At 39.9% G+C, this 20,564-nt stretch overlaps 3 protein-coding genes and 1 pseudogene across 3 annotated transcripts in view; 1 reads left to right on the forward strand and 3 right to left on the reverse strand.

Moving 5' to 3' along the window:
• Positions 1-14,101: 14,101 nt before the first annotated feature.
• On the forward strand, positions 14,102-14,725 carry LOC145482433 (uncharacterized). The gene has a single exon (XM_081461054.1). It carries the CDS (start codon positions 14,102-14,104, stop codon positions 14,723-14,725), a length of 624 nt encoding a protein of 207 aa, XP_081317180.1.
• Positions 14,726-15,723: 998 nt separating this feature from the next.
• Positions 15,724-16,830, reverse strand: LOC145482434 (uncharacterized protein KIAA1958-like). The gene has a single exon (XM_081461055.1). The coding sequence runs from the start codon at positions 16,828-16,830 to the stop codon at positions 15,724-15,726; it is 1,107 nt and encodes a 368-aa protein (XP_081317181.1).
• A 501-nt stretch (positions 16,831-17,331) lies between these two features.
• Positions 17,332-19,184, reverse strand: LOC145482435 (uncharacterized; annotated as a pseudogene).
• Positions 19,185-19,222: 38 nt separating this feature from the next.
• Positions 19,223-20,564, reverse strand: part of LOC145482436 (uncharacterized) — a 6,548-nt gene continuing 5,206 nt past the window's right edge. The window contains exon 3 of the mRNA XM_081461056.1: positions 19,223-19,966. Within this exon, the coding sequence (XP_081317182.1) occupies positions 19,223-19,966 (744 nt within the window). The remainder of the gene's footprint in view (positions 19,967-20,564) is intronic.

A 20,564-nucleotide genomic window follows, 5' to 3' on the forward strand; every position in this document is an offset into this window, starting at 1 on the left:
TAATGTTGTTATGTTCTTGTTCCTCGTGTCAAAGGAAAACGCAGAATATCTTTGGTATCTTTGGGGGTAAAGTGTGTGGAAAATTCGCGAACACAGGAATGGCTGCAGTTGAATGCGATCCTCCGTCTTCCAGAAAATCTTTCAGGTTCCAAGATTCTGTTCCAAGATGTTCTGACATTTCGTTGAGCCCTAAAAGACTGGAAACCTCAGAGTCTTCCTCAGGAAATCTAAAAGCTTGGTGAAAATCCAGGCGATGAACAAACAGTATCGAGGTCACATGCCACAATAGTTGAATAACTACCCGATAAGTTTTAAAAAGTTGTGTTTGTTATAAGCGTAATAATTTACTAATGCATGGTTCAAGAGGCATGGAATTAAGTTCATCCTGTGCATAAAATAAAATGGGAAATAACAGGGCAAACATTTTATAAATTGAAAATATTGTGGGAGTTAACACCTAGGTAATTGTGGTCTTTACTAATCTTGAAAATTTGATAGCATTGCGTTAAAACCCAAGAAAGATATCGTACTTGAAATATTGGTGATCTGTCTTTTTGGGCTTTTTGAGGAATTTTTAAGTATAACCTAGGTCTCTGAGAACCCAAATTAGCCCTGTCAAAGTGGAAGTTCTTTTTCAGTTTTAAGCCCGGATTTGTTCGCCGATTTGGTTCCGCCCCACAGCAGGGGCAAATTAACATCATGAGTGCATTCACGTAGTCGCGTATTCGCCGTATAGATTCCAAGTGTGCACGATTCCTGCAAAGCTGCATGTATGTTGACCCACTAGCCTTCGACAACATGTAACTAAAGCATGTGTTATCAGGAAAGAATTGTAGCTCGGTGACGGCAAATGGCTCTGAGTCAGTTTTGTAAGAAAGCAAATATTCCGTGAGGCTCGGCAAATAGCCAAGACGACCCTCAGATCTGTGGTCGGAAAATAAATTTTTGGATTTGTAGCTCAGTAAATTCGTCGTCACATGTCAGAAAATAAACTTTCCGTGTTGTGTAACTCTCCAAAAGGCCGGGGTTTATAGTCAGAATGGTTAATTCACCTTTTTCATTTTTGAAACTGAACAAGATGTAAATACGAACAATTATAAACACAAAATTTAAAAACATTTGGGGATGCGCTGTCTTGCAGGGTCACTGGCCAAAACTTTATTTTCTCAAGAAATAAGCTTAATTGTTACAAGTGTTGGCGATCTGAAATTGAATTCTACGTGTCGCCAACAGTTTAAATGCACTTTCCTGAAAAATATTTTGTCTTACTTAATTGATTAAAAACACTCTTACCGCAGGCTTCAACTTCACGTGCAGATCGTTATCTGTCATTCGATCAAATTTAGTTTTCTATCGAGCCATTCGAACGTCACCAAAGTAGACCAAACATGGAAAGGATGCACGTAAGCGCACTGCTCTAATCTTTGATTACTACTAGTATCTTACTTGTTGCATTTCCGACGAAGACGAAACGAGAAAAAGTGAACGGGCAAGCAAAAACGAAATGCATCGGAAGAGAAGAAACCGACATCGATTCAAATCTGGAGTTTCCATCACATTCCCAGGTAAAAAATTACAGTGAAGCGGTCTAGTACACACGTGCTCATCGGGAGCAAGAAATAATAATAAATTACTAATATATGTTATTTGTTTGTTTCTTATTCTTCTGAGCCAAGCAAGAACTAAATTTAAGACTTCGAAACTTGTCTTTGAAATCACCCACACGAACTTAACCCAAAATTACACCGGATCTTCACCCACCTGATCTAAGAGAATTCCCGAGGAAAAAAAGTTGAGAAACCTGCCGAAGATACCCCATGATATTAAAGTTTGTGATTTTAATCTTGCCTTGATCTCCTGCCTGTAATAACGCTGAACTTTGACCAAAGAACTGGAAAGAGAAATAAGGAAAACAATAAGGTTCAGAATGTAACTCTCCACAGGCACCCAAGGTTCTGTTGTGAGTATTTGTAGTGAAGCTATTGTAATTGGAACACATATCAGTCAAAGCACAGAACAGGAACAACACGCTGTAATTTGAATTATAGTTTCCTTTGTTTCGATTCTTTTCTCGGTGAATCTGGAGATTTCAAGATTAACTCTTTGATTAAAAAACAAAGATAAAACAAGATCCCGGTCTTTGGGCATCTCTCGCATAGCAAACGTGATGCGCTGATCCCCTGCAAGACCCTCACTACACTGAGTCTTAGCTATAAGATAATAAATTCACCTGGAGCTGGTGAGAAGGAAATTGCGCGCAAGGTGTAGTATGAAAACAGTGGACGCCATGTTATATGCTCCGGTGATCTGACTGGTTGAAAAATAAACAATATAAAAAATCCAGCGCGGAAGTAAAATATTTTCCCGCAGCGTTTGTTTGGCCTCTGTTGTCTTGCAGCTGAAGAATTCTCGCTGGCATAACGTCAGTCTGTTTTCCAAATCGTGTTATCTTATTACAGGAAATTTTCGCGACACGTTAATTTCGCTATTTTGAGGTTAGCACATTCCGCGATTTTGCGAAAATTTTTCATTTTGACTCACTTTAATTTCGCGTTTTTGAGTGAGACACACTTTATTTCTTTGTCAATGTTATTCAACATGTCCCTGAATTTGATCAAACAACTTAATCAACATTGTCTAAATAAACAGAAACGCAACTGATCATGTAAACAGTAACAAGAAAGATGTTCTCACAATGTGTTCAAGGCGCGGTTTGTAGTTCATGCTTGAATTTAAGTCACGTTTTTGGTGGTCAATTGACCTCATTATCTATGAATATTAAATATTCCTTTCTGCAGACTCCAAAGAGAAAATGTTGCCGTTTAGTTTCACGACTGATGCTGTTTAATTGTTTGCGTAAATGTCTTGATACGGATCAACAGACGGTAGCACTTCTTTTCCATTGAAAACATCCTTTATTCCGGCTTTTTCCCATCCTTTCAAAACAAGGCACTTTGATTTTGATGCCCGGGTTTTGATGATGACTTCAGTTTCTGGTACTGTCCAATATTCCTTTCCCTGCGGCCTGAGAGGCTTTCACGTGTGTAAAGAGATATGGAAGCCTAAGGTTGGAGACGTTCTTTCCTGCATCCATGAAAGAAACAACCAACATGATCGATACGCAATAACCGCGACAAAATTGCTTCCAGGACGACTTTCGAATGTTACACTTGGTCATTTACCACGTGAGATCAGCCGTTTTACAAGATTTCTTATTTCAAGAGGCGCAGATGTCTTCGTGACAGTAAAGGACGCACACTTTCGACGATCACCACTCATACTTGGAGATTGCTGTAGAGGCGACAGTAAGAATGGAGGCATCTACCAAGGACGTTGAAGCAATTGAAAGGTTTAAGCAACTAGTGGAACAACACTAAAAGGAGCCAGTTAATGGACGGTTTGAGGATTGTACAAAGAAGTGCTACCTGGAGTGGAGACGGAAAGCAGTAGTGATGAAGAGGACCAGAACATTACCACAGAATAGTTCAAAATGATTGTTATTAACGTGTGTAATGGCAATAAAGTCGCTTTTTTAATTATTGACATAATGTGAGTCACTGAATTTTCGCGTCATGTTAATTTCGCGACATTTAATTTTCGAGTCACTTAAATTTCGCGATCTTTTTTAAATCGCGAAATTCGCGAAATTAACGTGTCGCGAAAATTTCACGTAATAAGGAACTTAAACTGCACAAGCCTGCAAAACTACTCAGTGAGATACAATATCTTTGAAATCCTAACTTTTTTTCAAGGATGAATTGAGGAAGATTTATGGAGAAAGGACACAAAGAGATGTCAAATTGGCGTTTGACTCTGAGGTGGGTTTAGCAATGCCTTTCTGAAAGTTATCCAGTATGCCCAACTGAATTTTTAATTTCTATTTCTATTATTTAAGTGTACTAACTTAAGTCTGTCATTACCTTGTGGCCAGTCGCTATTCATTTGGTTGTAAAATAGACGATCTAGCGGAGGACGTCTGGTTCGATCATTGCCTCCCAGAACGCCCCTCGAGTCTCGAAGAGTACATGTTGAATTAAATAGTTCTTTTCACGGTTATTGTTAGTTTTCGAATCAACAAACTTTTTGAAACGGATTTCACTATAAAAGTTAACGTTAAAAACAAGGACGTTTCGAACGTTCGACCGTCATTTTCAAGATTGAAGTAAACTTTTTGTATGCGCTCAAATATATACAATCAATTATAAGAATGCTAATGAGACACTGACTAAAACTCTAAAATATTTAAATAGAAACAATACAAGAATTACGGTATGAATAATAAGAACGCTAAGGCGACAGAAAAGATGTAAAAAGTGAAATAATTAAGTAAATAGCTTCGCGCAGACCGGGTCACTCTGTTTTTTCAGTTTTGGTTTAAATTTACGAATAAAAAACATTTCAAAAATCAAAGGGTCGAGTTTACTATGACATTTTTTCAAAATCTCGAAAATGCTTCTAATGGTCTCTGGATCCTTTCCGTGCTCATCCTTGCCGATTGTTCTTCGCTAATGTTCAATCTTTCGACTGAGATCACCGAGTTAGTGTCTTACCGCATTTGCGATTTCTGGTCTTTGAACGGTGAGACAATTCTGATGGGAGCATCTTGTTCATCGGATACTTGTTGTTTAGAACACACATTCTCAGTAACTTTCATTTCAGTAAAATGTCTGATGGAGTTCTCTATGAGGGTTAAAGGATAATGCAGGCGAGCAAAAAACCATTTTAAGACGTTCACATTCTTGATGGAAGAACTGCCAATTCGAGGAGAGTTTGAACGCACGGTTTAACATTGTCTTTAGTAGAGAATGTTTATACTTTACGTCAACATTTTTAGTTTTTTAAAAAAATCCAATAAAATCCAACGTGTATACGACGCGACTTCGGACAGAAACTGCAAAAGCCCGAAATTGATTCATATACACGTTGGTATATGGTGTAATGTTACAGTGTCGCTACTCTAACCAAAGCCACCCGCCAAATTTCGCTGCAAGTTGCAGAATTAATACCTTGGACGTTAACAACGTAATTCCAACGAATTATTGCCTTATGCGAGCTGGATAATACAGAAGCAATGATTTAGCTTCCATCTTTATCAGTGTTTTAACAGTTAAGAACAGTTAAGTACTATTGATCAATTTGCAAAAAAAATGTTAGGTGGTCGAGGTTGGAGTAAACAGTGTAACACTATTTAATGGCGAATTAACCGGAGTATCTGGGTATGCCTGAGAAAAAGTTCTTGATCTGTTAGCGTTAGGTTGCCCCAATTAAAGTAACATTCTTTGTTTACATCAGGAATTGGAGTCAAGTGAAGAGGAAGAGGGCATCAGTGAGGACAAACGCAAGAAGACAAAAGGATGGAAGTCGTTGATGGAAAACGTATGATATGTTTTCAAGGTGAAAACGCCGTTTTCAAATTTCTTCGGCCGGGGTAGCGTGGATGGGGCCTTGATTAATGACTTTAGTTAGAGCCACCAAAAAACATGTTACATTCTGGTTTTATACCAAAAATGTTTACCTTACCTCTTATTTTCTTACTCGAATCTGCAACTTCAGGTTCCACATTTCTCAGTTCTCTTTAATTCTTTTTATAGCCTTGATCTCATTGCATCTGTTTTCAATATCTCGGAAGTTTCGATATAATACAGTGCACTGTTCCCGTTACGCTGTAACTTACCATTTATCCGTTTGTTTTCCTCGTCTGACAAAGCCTCATCTGCAAGAAGCTGGTCAACGGGACAATACTCTGCTCATGCACCCAGGAATGTGCCACTTCCTCCCTGTTCCAAAGTTGGAATGAATCCCGCTAAAGATTTAAACATCATTGTACAATTTTGGCAAGGAGGTTTTTCTTTCAACTGATGGTTTTTGGCAAATGCCAAAGCGGAAGATGACCAGTTCTGATTATCTTCAGTAACAAGAGGCTGGTTAGATGCTATTGCTTTCTCGAGGCTCTACTTAAAATTAGCGATCCTATAGACCATTTATCCTTGTGTGGAACTTTCGCCAAAACCTTAGGCTTGAAGATGTTTTTGCTGCTAAGGCACTCGAAATGTTCTTTAGCTATGACTCGTTTAGACTTGTCATTTCAAGTTCAAAATCAAAATTATTCAATGAAGTTTCATTTGTATGATTTTGACAAATTACAGGAAGAGGAAAATTTGCAGTTCCAGAAAATATCCACCCCCTCCCCCCCCCACAGAAGGGATTGGAATTTCCTGGGGGTGGCAAGGTTTTGTAAGACCAAAAATTTGAAAGAATGTATGAAGCATAATTGGAATTTCCAGTGGGGAGGAGGGGAGGGGAGGGGAGGGGTTGGGGGTGGGAGGGGTTCTTAGAAAAATCCCTTCCGTGGAGGAGGTATGGATATTTTCTGGAACTACTCAATCAAAAATCAAGACTCAAAGGATGATCTTGTCACTCTTCATCACATAAATTTCAAATTACAAAACTCAGCAAGGCGTCGCTATCATACAGACCCTCTGCCACCAAAATAACAAAGCGAAACATCACGAGCCAGAGCTAACCGGAAGCTCAAAAATTCGCCAGGTTGCTATGGGGTGATGTCATTTATCTGTTAGGTTGCTGTCATCGCAAGACTTTTGCGGTTGTATTGTGGTTAGCGATAATTGCTTTCAGTGAGAGTAATTGTGTACAAAAGTAACCTGGTTATTTTCAGATATGATCTGGCCACATAATTGATATTTTATAATAAATTTTCATAACGCGGGAATATTGCGCGGTCATATATATAAAAAAAAGACTTCGACTTCGAATGAACCCGTCATCGATCATTGAAAACGGACACAAAACGAGATGTGCCTCTGAGTTAGAAGATATGGTGTCTCTCTGACGCATTTGTGCGAAATTGAGCCAGTTTCCAATCGAATTTGCCTTGAGGAGTTAAAGAAGGCGCGTGGGTTTTCTTTTCACGGGAAGGGAAACAAAGGAGCTGCCCTGACTATACATTTGGATTGGTTTTCGCTTAAACCATAAAATAGTTGTTGAAAACCAAACGAAACCGCCAGCCACGATTGATTTATACATGAATTCATTCATCCAAAAACGACGGAGAGAACCAGAAAGTGTTTTCAGGTTGCGCTGCCCGTGACCAACCTCCCAGAGCATCGAATCAAGACAACAGCTTCAAAACTCAACAAGTCAAACGCACCTAGTTAAGTCTTCCGATTAATATTTTATTTGTATCATAACTTACACCCATTGTCATGCTTTTAGATTGAATGGGGACTAGATAGCTACTAAAATGTTAAATCACTATTTTCATTCGTGGGTTAGACCCTAAACTGAAGTCCATGGTACACCAGTTTTCTGAAAGACGAATCCAGATATATAGTAAAATCACCATGTAGCCACATATTATAAATCCGCTCTGGTTTTCCCACGCAAACGTCCTCGCAGCATTTCTACGTTACCGAGTGCTACAGGATATTTTACAAAAACCACAATTTTTCAGTAATGCGTGACACTATAGGAAACAAAAACAACAAGAAAATCGTCATTTTTCCCTCCCTCGTTCATATCATACGAACATGTGACATATCCTTTTTCTAGTTCATCCAAGCTAAACTCCATGCAATACAGTTGCTGAGAGCTTCGGGATTTGTAACAAAATCGTCATAGTTATTTTTCCGTCGTACGTGACATTATAGGAACATGTTACATATCCTTTTCTGGTTCACCCAGGCAGAAGTCCATGCAATACAGTTGCTGAGCTCTTCGGGATATGTAACTAAATCGTCATAGTTATTTTTCCGTCGTACGTGACATTATAGGAACATGTTACATATCCTTTTCTGGTTCACCCAGGCAGAAGTCCATGCAATACAGTTGCTGAGCTCTTCGGGATATGTAACAAAATCGTCATAGTTATTTTTCCGTCGTACGTGACATTACAGAAAAATGTTACATATCCCTTTCTGGTTCACCCAGGCTGAAGTCCATGCAATACAGTTGCTGAGCGCTTCGGGATATGTAACAAAATCGCCATAGTTATTTTTCCGTTGTGCGTGAAATTATAGGAACATGTTACATATCCTTTCTGGTTCATCCAGGCTGAAGTCCATGAAATACAGTTGCTGAGTGCTTCGGGATATGTAACAAAATCGTGATAGTGATTTTTCCGTCGTGCTGTTTCCAGAATCGCTCGGCATTTCTCGTTAAGAATTACAATATGTACTCGAGATTTCTATCGCTCTTGAGAGCTTTGACATAATTTTGGAGATAATTTCCTGACTGCCCATAACATTAACTGATTTTCAAAGTGTCGGTGCACATGATCTTTGAATTCGAATACTAGAAAATTCAGATTATTTTTGGAATCGCTAAGCAACAAACATGTATACAGAGAATATCCTAAACAGGTTTCAATTAGGCTTTCCGCGGAAAATTTGAGAACATTTCTGACTTTCGGACATTTCTGGGCCGCTGGGCATAGTCACTTCGCTTACTGAATAACAGTAATAACTGAGATTAGCGAAAACGTTTCATCTATATGTGCTCCGTAGCTTTACAAGAGTAAGAAATGTATCAAAAAGTCTAAGTTTTAAACTGGCGTTTGCGCCCCAACCTAGAAAACACATTGTTTCAACGTTATTTTTTCTTTTAATTCTTCACGTCAGTCGCGCGATTTCCCGAATCGCCAACTAGTAAAATGTTTTGTATCTTTCTGACACGATGGAATTGTCTTACAGTAAATATAATTTCACACTTTAGGATTATGACACATTCGTGCAAAACTTGACGCGTTTTGTGGAACATAAACGATCACCGACAGGGATATGATTAGACTGAAATGTTGTAAGCCAATGGATATCCCGTGGAGATGTAGGACTAAAAGTTCTACATCTCCAGGGGATCCCAGGTCTGTTTTTTGGTTGCTAAGAGCGTCTGGCTCGTTATGAATATAATTACATATCGCTTCCTTTTAAGGAGATCTTATAGCTCGACAGATGCTATCGTAATTCTTATTGAACACGTCTTATCATCGAAACGCTCTCTTTGGTTGCTTTGGATGGAACACAGGAATGGCCGCATCCCCATTCTTCAGGAGATCTTTGGGATTGTAACTGCTCTCAAATTTACCCTCGAGCTCGAAAAAGACCGCAAACTTTAGAATATTTCCCAGAACATTTAAAGCTTGGTAGAATTTTTGCTGATAAACAAGCAAAAACAGGTGAAAACTGAATTGATATTTTGTTATTTAGCGTGTATTGCTGTTACGTATGAACTGTTTGGAAACAGCCCTTGTTAACCGTGCAGTGAAATCTAAATTTCTCGACACTTCCAACATCTCGAATCAAAAGGTTTTTTCTTTTGAATTTTTTTCAATTTAATTTTACTCTTGATATATCGTACTCCCGGTTTCTCGATTCAATTTTTGTCGCTCTTGGTATTTTTGAGAAATGAGTATTCCACGGTCCTTAAAACAGAGTTTTTCGTCATAATTAATTTTTAGGCCTTAAGTATTCTGCCCTTTATCGTCAGACTGATTCGTAGCTTACATCAGTGTTTGGGTTTGGTAGTATGGCGAATTTGCTTCCTACTATCATAACTAGAGATAAGAAAGAACCAATCGTCTTATAACTGAAACAAAACCAAAGCCAAAGCTTTTCCGCTAATGTTGTTATGTTCTTGTTCCTCGTGTCAAAGGAAAACGCAGAATATCTTTGGTTGCTTTGGGGGTGAAGTGTGTGGAGAATTCGCGAACACGGGAATGGCTGCAGTTGAATGCGACCCTCCATCTTCCAGTCCTTTCAGGTTCCCGCAAGATTCTGTTCCAAGAGGTTCTGACATTTCCTTGAGCTCTAAAAGACTGGAAACCTCAGAGTCTTCCTCAGAAAATTTAAAGCTTGGTGAAAATCCAGGCGATGAACAAACAGCACAGGTAAGACGTTAAAGGAGTTCGCAGTCTGACTTCAAAAATACATTTATCGAGGACACATGCCACACATGCCACAATAGTTAAATAACTACCCGATAAGTTTTAAAAGGTGCGTTGTGTTCATTATAAACACAATAATTTACTAATGCATGGTTCAAGAGGCATGGAATTAAGTTCATACTGTGCATGAAATAAAATGGGAAATAACAGGGCAAACATTTCATAAATTCAAAATATTATGGGAGTTTAACTGGGGAGGCGCGGTGGCCTCATGGTTAGTGCTCGTCTCCGGATCGAGCGGTCCGGGTTCGAGCACTGGCCGGGGACATTGTGTTGTGTTCTTGGGCAAGAAACTTTACTCTCACAGTGCCTCTCTCCGCCCAGGTGTATAAATGGGTACCGGCGAACTTAATGCTGGGGGTAACCCTGCGATGGACTAGCATCCCATCCAGGGGGGAGTAGAAGTACTCCTAGTCGCTTCATGCTACGGAAACCGGGATAAGCTCCGGCCTGATGGGCCACTTGGCTCGTATGCAGACTTTACCTTTTTTTAAATTGGTGATCTGTCTGTTTGAGCTTTTTGAGGAATAAGGCCTTAAAGTTTTTCTTAGGTCACTGGGAACCCAAATTAGCCCTGTAAAAGCGGAAGTTTTTTTTTCAGTTCTAAGCCCGGATGGCCCCCCATCCCCCACAGCAGGTGAAATTACATCATGAGCGCATTCACGCGGTCGCGTATTCGCCGTATAGTTTCGAAGTGAGCACGATTCCTGCAAAGCTGCATGTATTTTGATCCACTAGCCTTCGACAACAAGTAACTGTAGCCCGGCTGTGTTATCAGGAATGAATGTTTTGTAGCTCGGCGACGGCAAATGGCTATGAGTCAGTTTGGTAGGAAAACAAATATTCCGTGTAGCTCGGCAAATGGCCAAGATGACCCTCAGATCAGATCTGTGGTCGGAAATTTTCCGATTTATAGCTCAGTAAATTCGTTGTCACTTTTCAGAAAACAAACTCTCCGTGTTGTGTAACTCACCGAAAGGCCGGGGGTTGTAGTCAGGATGGTTAACTCACCTTTTTCATTTGTGAAACTGAGCAAGATGTAAATACGAACAATTATAAACACAAAATTTAAAAGCATTTGGGGATGCGCCGTCTTGCAGGGTCACTATCCAAACTTTATTTTCTCAAGAAATAAGCTTAGTTGTTACAAGTGTTGGCGATCTGAAATTGAATTCTACGTGTCGCCAACAGTTTAAATGCCCTTTCCTGGAAAATATTTTGTCTTACTTAATTGATTAAAAACGCTTTTACCGCAGGCTTCAACTACAGGTGCAGATCGTTATCCGTCATATTCGATCAAACTTAGTTTCCTGTCGAGCCATTTCAGAGCCACCAAAGTCGACCAAGCCTGCAAAGTACGCACATGAACGCACTGCTCTAATCTTTAATTACTACTATTATCTTACTTGTTGCATTTCAGGCGAAGACGAGGCGAGAAAGAGTGAATGGGCAGGCAAAAACGAAGTGCATCGGAAAAGAAGAAACCGACATCGATTCAAATCTGGAGTTTCCATCACATCCCCAGGTAAAAAATGACAGTGAAGCGGTCTAGTCCACACGTGCTCATCGGGAGCAAGACAGAATAAAAAATTACTCATTTATGTTAGTTGTTTGTTTCTTACTTCCTCTGAGCCAAGCAAGAATTTAAGACTTCGAAACTTGTCTTTCAAATCACCCACACGAACTTAACCCAAAGTTACACAGGATCTTCACCCACCTGATCTAAGAGACTGCCCCGAGGAAAAAAGTTGAGAAAACCTGCCGAAGAAAACCCATTGTATAAAAGTTTATGATTTTAATCTTGCCTTGATCTCCCGCCAATAATAACGCTGAACTTTGACAAAGGCACTGGAAAGAGAAATGGGGAAAATAATAAGGTTGGCTAATAACTCTCCCCTTGCAACCAAGGTTCTATTGTGAGTATTTACAGTGAAGCTATTGTAATAGGAACACATTTCAGTCAAGGCATAGAACAGGAACAACACGTTGCAATTTCAACTAAAGTTTCCTTTGCTTCGATTCTTTTCTCGGTGGATCTTGAGGTTTCACGATTAACTCTTTGATTAATAAACAACTCGGTCTTTGGGCATCTCTCGCATAGCAAGCGTGATGCGCTAATCCCCTGTAAGACCCTCCCTATACTGAGTTTTAGCTATAAGATAATAAATTCACCTGGCACTAGTGAGAAGGAAATTGCGCGCAAGGTGTAGTATGAAAACAGTGGACGCCACGTTATATGCTCCGGTGATTTGATTGGTTGAAAAATAAACAATATAAAAAATCCAGCGCGGAACTAAAATATTTTTCTGCAACGTTTGTTTGGCCTCTGTTGTCGTGCAACTGAAGAATTCTCGCTGGCATAACGTCAGTCTGTTTTCCAAATCGTATAGCTCAAACTGCACGAGCCTGCAAAACTACTCAGTCAGATACAATATCTTTGAAATCCTAACTTTTTTTGAAGGATGAATTGAGGAAGATTTATGGAGAAAGGGCACAAAGAGATGTCAAATTGGCGTTTAACTCTGAGGTAGGTTTAGCAATGCCTATGTGAAAGTTATCCAGCATGCCCGACTGAATTTTTATTTGCAATTTCTATTATTTAAGTGTAGTAACTTAAGTCTGTCATTGCCTCGTGGCCAGTTGATATTCATTTGGTTGTAAAATAGACGATCTAGCCGTGGACGTCTGGTTCGATCATTGCCTCCCTTCCCAGAATGCCCCTCGATTCTCGAACAATACATGTTGAATTAAATAGTTTGTTTTTCACGGTCATTATTAGTTTTTTTTCTCTTTTAAATCCAATAAAATCCAACGTGGATGCGACGCAACTTCGGACAGAAACTGCAAAAGCCCGAAATTGCATCATATACACGTTGGTATATGGTGTGATGTTACAGCGTCGCTACTCTAACCAAGCCACCTGCTAAATTGCGCTGCAAATTGCAGAATTAATAACTTGGACGTTAACAACGTAATTCCAACGAACTATTTCTTTATGCAAGCTGGATAGTACAGAAGCAATGATTTAGCTTCCATCTTTATCAGTGTTTTAACAGTTAAGAACAGTTAAGTACTATTGGTCAATTTGAGAAAAAAAAAAATACTGTTGGGTGGTCGAGGTTGGAGTAAACACTGTAACACTCTATTTAATGGCGAATTAACCGGAGTATCTGGGTATGCCTGAGAAAATGTTCTTGATCCGTTAGCATTAGGTTGCCCCAATTAAAGTAACATTTTTTGTTTACATCAGGAACTGGAGTCAAGTGAAGAGGAAGAAGGCATCAGTGAGGAAGAACTCAAGAAGACAAAAGGGTGGAAGTTGTTGATGGAGGCATTGGACTCAAAGTTTGAGAAGAAACACTAAGCCACACCTTAGCTGACTCCGGTCATTATAGAGGAGGAGACTGTTTTTGCAACACTGTAGCATTTACCCCATCTACCCATTTAGCATTTAATGATTCCCCCTTACTGCAGGTGGAAGTAAATTTTATTATTCCCTCTTTTACTGATCAGTAGCAGTCTTGGTATTGTTAGGGACAATTCACAGAAATCTCTTCAACGCTTAACTCTTAATTAGAAACACAACACTTAATTAGTCATGATCTAGCGGGTATTGAAATAAAAAAGCCTAAACAGAACTTGTCACGCAAGGAGCAGAAAGCATTAAAGGAACTGAAACAAAACACTGAAATATACCTCAAGAAAGCAGACAAGGGAAGTATCACTGATGTCATGGAAAAGAACGACAAAATACGAGAAGGAAAATCCAAATTGACGACCACAACAATAACAGGCCTCTCGCAAAACCCAAGGTGAGGGAGACACAGGGTAAAGCCTTACTCTTAATAACAGAAATGCACCACGGTAACCACATTGACGACATGACAAAAGAATGACTGACCCAAACACCAAACCCACCTAGAATTCCACAATTCTACACCCTTACTGAGATTCACAAACCAATCATCACAGGTAGACCCATCATCTCCGGATGTGGTGGGCCTACAGAAAAAATATCATCTTTTGTTGATTCATTGCTTCAACCTATATCGAAGTCGCAAGAATCCTTTTTAGAGGCCACGACAAATTTCGTAAAGTTCATTGAGAAAACTAGAGTGAAAACGTACAACGTTGCTTTTAACGATGGACGTAACAAGTCGCTACACAAACATACCCCAAGAAGAGGGTATCGATACAGTATGCGAAGCATACGACAATTTTTATAAAGAGAGCCCTCCCATACCAACATATTATCTCCGAGAAATGCTTAAACTAATCCTAAAAGAAAATTCCTTCCAGTTTGATGGAAAGGATTATCTCCAATTACATGGCACTGCACTGGGTACAAAAATGGCTGTTGCCTTTGCTAACATATTTATGGCAAAGATCGGGAGACAAATTCTAAACCAAAGCGTCAAAAAGCCTACAGTTTGGAAACGTTACATTGACGACGTATTCTCACTGTGGGACCTCAGTAAAAGAGACATCGAAAACTTCATAGTACAAGCTAACTCACATCACTCTACAATTAAATTTACAGCAGAAATCTCAGACACCGAAGTTATATTTCTAGACACGGCAATACACAAGGGCGAAAGATTCAAGGAACACTCGATTCTTGACATAAAAACTCATTTCAAGCCAACAGAGACTTTTCAATATACTCACTCCACCTTGTGTCACCCACAAAGTGTTAAAATAGGATTCGTGAAGGGCGAAGCCCTCAGACTCCTAAGAACAAATTCCTCAAAAACTACCTTTGAATAGAACATTTCAAATTTTAAAAGACGCTTGCTGGCAAGAGGTTACCCACACAACCTGATAGGAAAAGTGCCATCGGAAATTAAATTCACGGAAAGGTCTCTAGCGATTAAACAAGCAAATAAAACTAGCAAAGACATTTTGCCTTTTGTTACAAAATACGAACCCTCAGTGCCAAACATTAAACAAGTTTTAATGGAAAATTGGCACATAATACAGAACCAACTACTACTCAGAGAAATCTTTAAAGATCCACCAATCATATCTTCTAAGAAAGGAAAATCCTTGAAAGATATGCTCGTTAGAGCGAAAATATATATAGATTACTTCATGGTTGGTGAGCGCGTACGATTTTTATTCACGAGTTTTGAAGAATCGCAAACGAACTCGCTCGGAGACTCGCTCGTTCGTTTGCGATTCTTCAAAACTCGTGAATAAAAATCGTACAAGCGAACTAACCATGAAGTAATTTGTTTATTGTATTAGTACTGAGGTATTACAAATGTTTGTAACTTTGAATCACAGTCAACTGACCACAAAGGACAAAGAAGTCGCGAACTCGATTTCGGTTTTATTTAGACCCAATCAGTGCTGTCAAGACGCCTGAAATACTGAATTCGAATATGCTTAAAAAGGCAAAACTGCAGTTTTAAAATAATTCATTTCAAGAAAAAAGATTACAAAGCCCATTCAAAGAAATTTAGGCTTACTTTTGACATTTGAAAGAGTTTCTGAAAATATTAGCTCACATAAGCTTTCACTCTAACAAAGGGTTTCTACTCTGAATCGGAGTCGAGTACTTTAAGTCTTTTGTACCTCTTTGCAGACTTTATCTCAGTTTCTGGAGTGGCCAAGGCCGGTGATTGATTAAGGCTGCTGATAGAGATGTTGAATTGACCACCATAAATAACAGCACCGGTAAAGATCGACATTGCTTGCTGGCCTTGTTGATAATCTGCGGCCGAACTAGCTGAATGAACTGTGGTCGTAGAACATTCAGAAACTTAAGATAAATTCGATTTCTCTACATTATGCGCTCTCCCTGTACTTAGTTCACTCAAAGTATGAGACATTCTTACTTGCTGTTTTTCAGGAACAACTGAATAATTTGTCACACTTTGAAGGTTTTTGTGTCCCGATAGTTGAATAATGTCGGTCGCCGGGATATCGTTGTTTGTCAAAGCCTGAATCATGGTTTTGCGACCACTATGGTTTTTCACATTCGGTCCAAGTCCGGCTTTTTCTACCATTTTCCTCATTAATGAGTTAAGTTTGTTTTGGCCAACGGCCGACTTTTTGAACCAAGGTTTGGAAGATCCTTGTTTTGTGCAGTTGTTTACCGCGAGGTAAAATGGAGCGTCGCTGCCGTTCATTTCTGTTAGTCTTTTCTTTACGTATAATTTGTAGGCAGCAACGGGATCTTTTTCACTTCCAGGAACCGAAAACATTTTCGGTTTTATTTGTCTAACATCTCGGGGATTTTCGCCAGTTCGAGTCTTAGTTTGTCTCTCCGAATATTCTAAAAATTCCTCTCCATTTGTAGTTTGGAGTATTTGCACGTCACCCCAACACATATCCCGGTGCTCCTTACACCCACGAAGACCGAATGGGATCGTGTTGTTGAACCAAATTGTATTCAGCAGGGCCTCAGGAGTCGACGTTCTTAACAATTCTTTGTAACAGAGTAGTTTTATTTCCTGTTCTTTGAGAGCAACTGAAGCGTTAGGTTTATTTCCTTTTCCTTTCTGTTTGAGATCCTTTTGTTTTGATTGTAAAGCTTTGCATGCCTGTTCAAACTCGGCGTCTTTCATAATGCTGAATCCATACTTCTTCTTCTTCAAATACCGTTCAAAACTGGCCATCAAAGAACGTAAGGTGCTGGGTTCATAGTCTTCGTTGCTGTCTTTCTTTCGAACCGTAAAGATAAATTCAGCGATGTATGCATTCAGCTCCTCCGGGGGAATTTCTTCTATAAGTCTTGACTCGTTCCTCAGCGTCAGAAATTCCTTTAGTAAAGCAACATTCTGTTGAGTTTTGTTTCTTGTATTTTCGTTTTCTTGGTCCTCGATAAATTGTTCCACTGAATTAATGTCTGCAAACCTTGAAGCCATGATTCCGGGAAAGCAGGGAACGTTGCAAACATTCACCCTCAACTACTTCGCATGACCGCCCCGAAAGGCGGGAAAACCCGATACGAATTTTCTCACTTGTGAAAAAAATCGTATCAGGCTTCTGATTGGTCATACGATATTTTTCACTAGTGAGAAAAATCGTATGACCAATGAGATTGCTTCTCAGCAAAGAGAGACTATTTTTATTTGGTGAGTTTGCACTGAGAAAATCTCAGTACTAATATAATAAGAAAGGTTCTCAAATGTTTCACACCGGTGGAGATTGTGTGTAAACTATTGTGAAGATTATATAATTCTTTCCTATCAAAAGCTTTTCACTACTGTTTTTATATTATTGACAGGTTTTTCTGCAAAACGTTTCAGTAAAGAAGCCAACTTGCAGCACATTGACTCAATCTAACCCCATTTATGCAGACACCATAGGCTACACATACATATGACGATATCCTGCCAGGAGATAATTATCCAAACTTGTGCGAGCTACTTAACATCGAGAAGGAATTTTGTCAAAAGTGAAAAAAATTTCGAACGAGTCGTGGCCTAACCAGGAGATTAGACGAGCCAGATTCCCAAGCACCTTTGACCCCAGATAACAATACTTTTCGGACTAATAATTGAGCTTTACTCTAAAAGAGAAAGCAAATCTCCATTTTGTAGCAAGTGTTCACGAGCTATTTGATTCCAATTTACGCCTCGCTCCTGAGTAAACGTCAGCAATGTAAGACCCTTGGAAGAAAATATTTAACAATTATTCCATGAGCGCGCGTTGGATATGAGTTGGCTATAACCAATCTCATATCCAACAAGCGCGAATGGAATAATTGTTTTATTAAATTCTCAACCTTCGGTTTTGCTAAATTTTTATTTAAGTTTAAGAAACGACCGGAAAGTGAGGTGACTTCCGGGCGCCAAAACTACATGATCTCATGATCACATGATAAGTGCACCGCCGTGCGAACAGTCGAATGAAAAATCAAAAGCGAAGCAAATTACCGTTGAACTGAATTTACAGTAATCCAAACTTCACGGTCTGTTTTGTACTGGTAAAAACCTTACTGCAGTGTCCTCAAGTGTTCAAAGTTCAAACTCATCGGGAAGAGTAATAATTGTGGACATTTACACTACACGGTTGTAAAAATACTGGGGAAAGCTTCTCTGATCGCCATGCCGTGAAACGGAGGTTGAACTGGTGGAAAAATTATTTTCGACAAGAACTGCTCTTCCGGACTCTTGATGGGGAAATTCGTCTGGGATTGGTCTGCTCTGCTGCTGGATTTCGTTTTCCTTCCCCTGCACTGAAGTGGCACTACCAGAAGACGCATTTCCAATGAAATCACTGAGAGCGAGTGACATCTTCTGTTGTTGTTCCATCGAAGGCCGCTCGTTGTAGGACTCAACTGCCTGGTCAGACTTGTGTCCCGTTATGGACTTGATGTGCCTCGTCTCGCAATTATGGTCGGAAAGCACTGTGACAGATGTAGCTCTCAGGCAGTGGTTTGTGAGATGTGGTTCTATACCTGCTCGCTTTGACATCTCTTTCATCGTGTTGTCGAGCGTAGTTGTACCAAGAGGTGCGCTGCAAAACCAGATTTTGTCGGCTGCGGGATTGAAGTTCTTGCTTTGACCATCTCTTGGTCTCTGAAACAGAGCATCTGACGTTGGATTGAGATGACCCAAGTAGTTCTTGAGCGTTTTCACTGGACATCTTTCAGATGCCGGGACGGAAAATATCTTCGCATCCGATTCATCCTCAGCATCTACGAGGCCTCCCTGGTGATTTTTTGTAGCCGGCAAGGAACCAGGCTGACTTCTGTTCAGTTCGTAGTATTCAACCCCTTGTGGAGTTTTTCGTAGAGAAAGCATTGCGGGTGTCAACTGTCGCTGGTTTTCACGTCCCCGTCTTCCAAAAAAGAGGCCGAGGTAGAACCAAGCCGTCCTCTGTAACTGGGCAGGATTCAAACTGTCGGCTGGGCCAAGTTCGCCGCTCTCAAATCGTTTCTTCACCTGCTCTTTCGAGATTGCTTTTTTGTGAACGACGCCAGCTATTTTACCCGTTTTTTCCTTAGGTCTTTCACGAAAGCGTCCAAAACTTTATTTGCCTCAGTGAAAGCGGGGTCAGAGATTATGGAAAACGGTTTGTTGTGTGGCGGCGAGCGAAGAAAACGATCAATGGCGGCTCTTATGGATTTCGTGGATGAACTCTTATAATATGTGCCATCTTTCTTCCTCGCTGACGTGTAAAAGCACTTCAAACAAACGTTCAACTCTTCTTTTGACATTTCTTGTATTGGTTTTGAGAATGTGGTGCCACCAGGACTAGCAAGCCATTCCGTAACATTAAGGTAAATAAGTAAAGCGATTGGCCATTCAATTATTTTATATACGGACAGCTACTCCTATCACCAAAATGGTCATTACATTGTGGACGTAAACCAAAAAGATGTTCCTTGAAAACAACTCTAATGTTCTTGAGAGCCTCGTTCCAGTCCTTTATTTTAATTTCCTGAAAGTTCGTGAAATAACTTTTGCATATGTCCTTGTTTTGCTCCAGTGCTTCATTTATCCGTTGGTTTTCTTCGTTTGATAAAGGCTTATCTTCAAGGAGCCGGTCAACAGGACAATACTCTGCACATGCACCCAGGAATGTGTTACGTTTAATAAAGCCCTCTAAGTCTGCAAACATTGCTGCGCAATTCTGGCAAGGAGGTTTTGTTTGAAGTGTCTCTGTTTCCTCATCTACTCCAGTCCGAAATGCATGCGATGACCAGTTCTGATTATCTGCAGTATCTATAGGCTGGTTAAATACTATTGCCTTCTTTAGACTCGGTTTAAAATTATCAATTCTTCTTAACAAGCACAGAGGCCTCAAGAACGGACTTACAGCAATCGACGATCCAACAAACCCTTGATCGTGATGTGAAACCATTGCCAAAGCCTTAGGCCTGAATATGCTGTTACTGCCGAGTATCTTTTCTTCGGTCTCTTTCTTTTTTACTTTTTCTTTGCGGGCCACTTTCTTTTCCTCAGGGTCTTTTTTCTTCGTTAGCCTTTCTTTTGCTATTCCCATTACATTGCGGGCATGCTTCTCGCTGCCTACTGGGGCGTCCTCGGATTCCTCGAAAAAAATATAACATGATCATTTAAGCATGCAGTCAAACATTAAGGCTTCGTAAAATTAAATACTATGAAAGTATTTCACTTGATCATGTTTAAATTTTTATTTATGCTTCTCGCTCACTAAAAACGTTTAGAAGCCGTTGTGCAGACGGACTATACCGTGGATTTTGTGACACGTCCGACTGCAACGCAGGCTATTAAACTCATAAGGCGCACTGCCAAGCTGAGTTCTGTTTGCTGGAAACAAGATATAAAAATGAAATCAAGTTTTTGCCATATTTTGGCCACAATCGTCGCCGTTTATTAGCTATTAATTCAACTAAATTATATGATCTAGAAATCATGATTTATTTCCAGCAAAGGTGAGGGCAAGCCCGCCGTGTTAACGCGTTGATACCACTCATGAACTAACTGCCTTGGGAGGGAATAGGGTGGGAGAAACGTTTTCGTTCTGAAGCTGGAGAAAAACAGAGGCCTGAAACCTGGTCTGCATTGATTTAAGCGCTCATAACTAAGAGTCCCGTATGTAGCCTGACTCTAACTAGTGAAACATTAACAGGCGTAGCTGGCTGCATAAAATCATTTTTTCTCTGTGG

Source organism: Orbicella franksi, chromosome 3, assembly GCF_964199315.1.
Source record: "Orbicella franksi chromosome 3, jaOrbFran1.1, whole genome shotgun sequence".
Taxonomy (NCBI): domain Eukaryota; kingdom Metazoa; phylum Cnidaria; class Anthozoa; order Scleractinia; family Merulinidae; genus Orbicella; species Orbicella franksi.

Coding starts and splice junctions, on each gene's coding strand:
- LOC145482433 (XM_081461054.1), top strand. CDS start 14,102: ATGGACGTAACAAGTCGCTACACAAACATACCCCAAGAAGAGGGTATC.
- LOC145482434 (XM_081461055.1), bottom strand. CDS start 16,830: ATGGCTTCAAGGTTTGCAGACATTAATTCAGTGGAACAATTTATCGAG.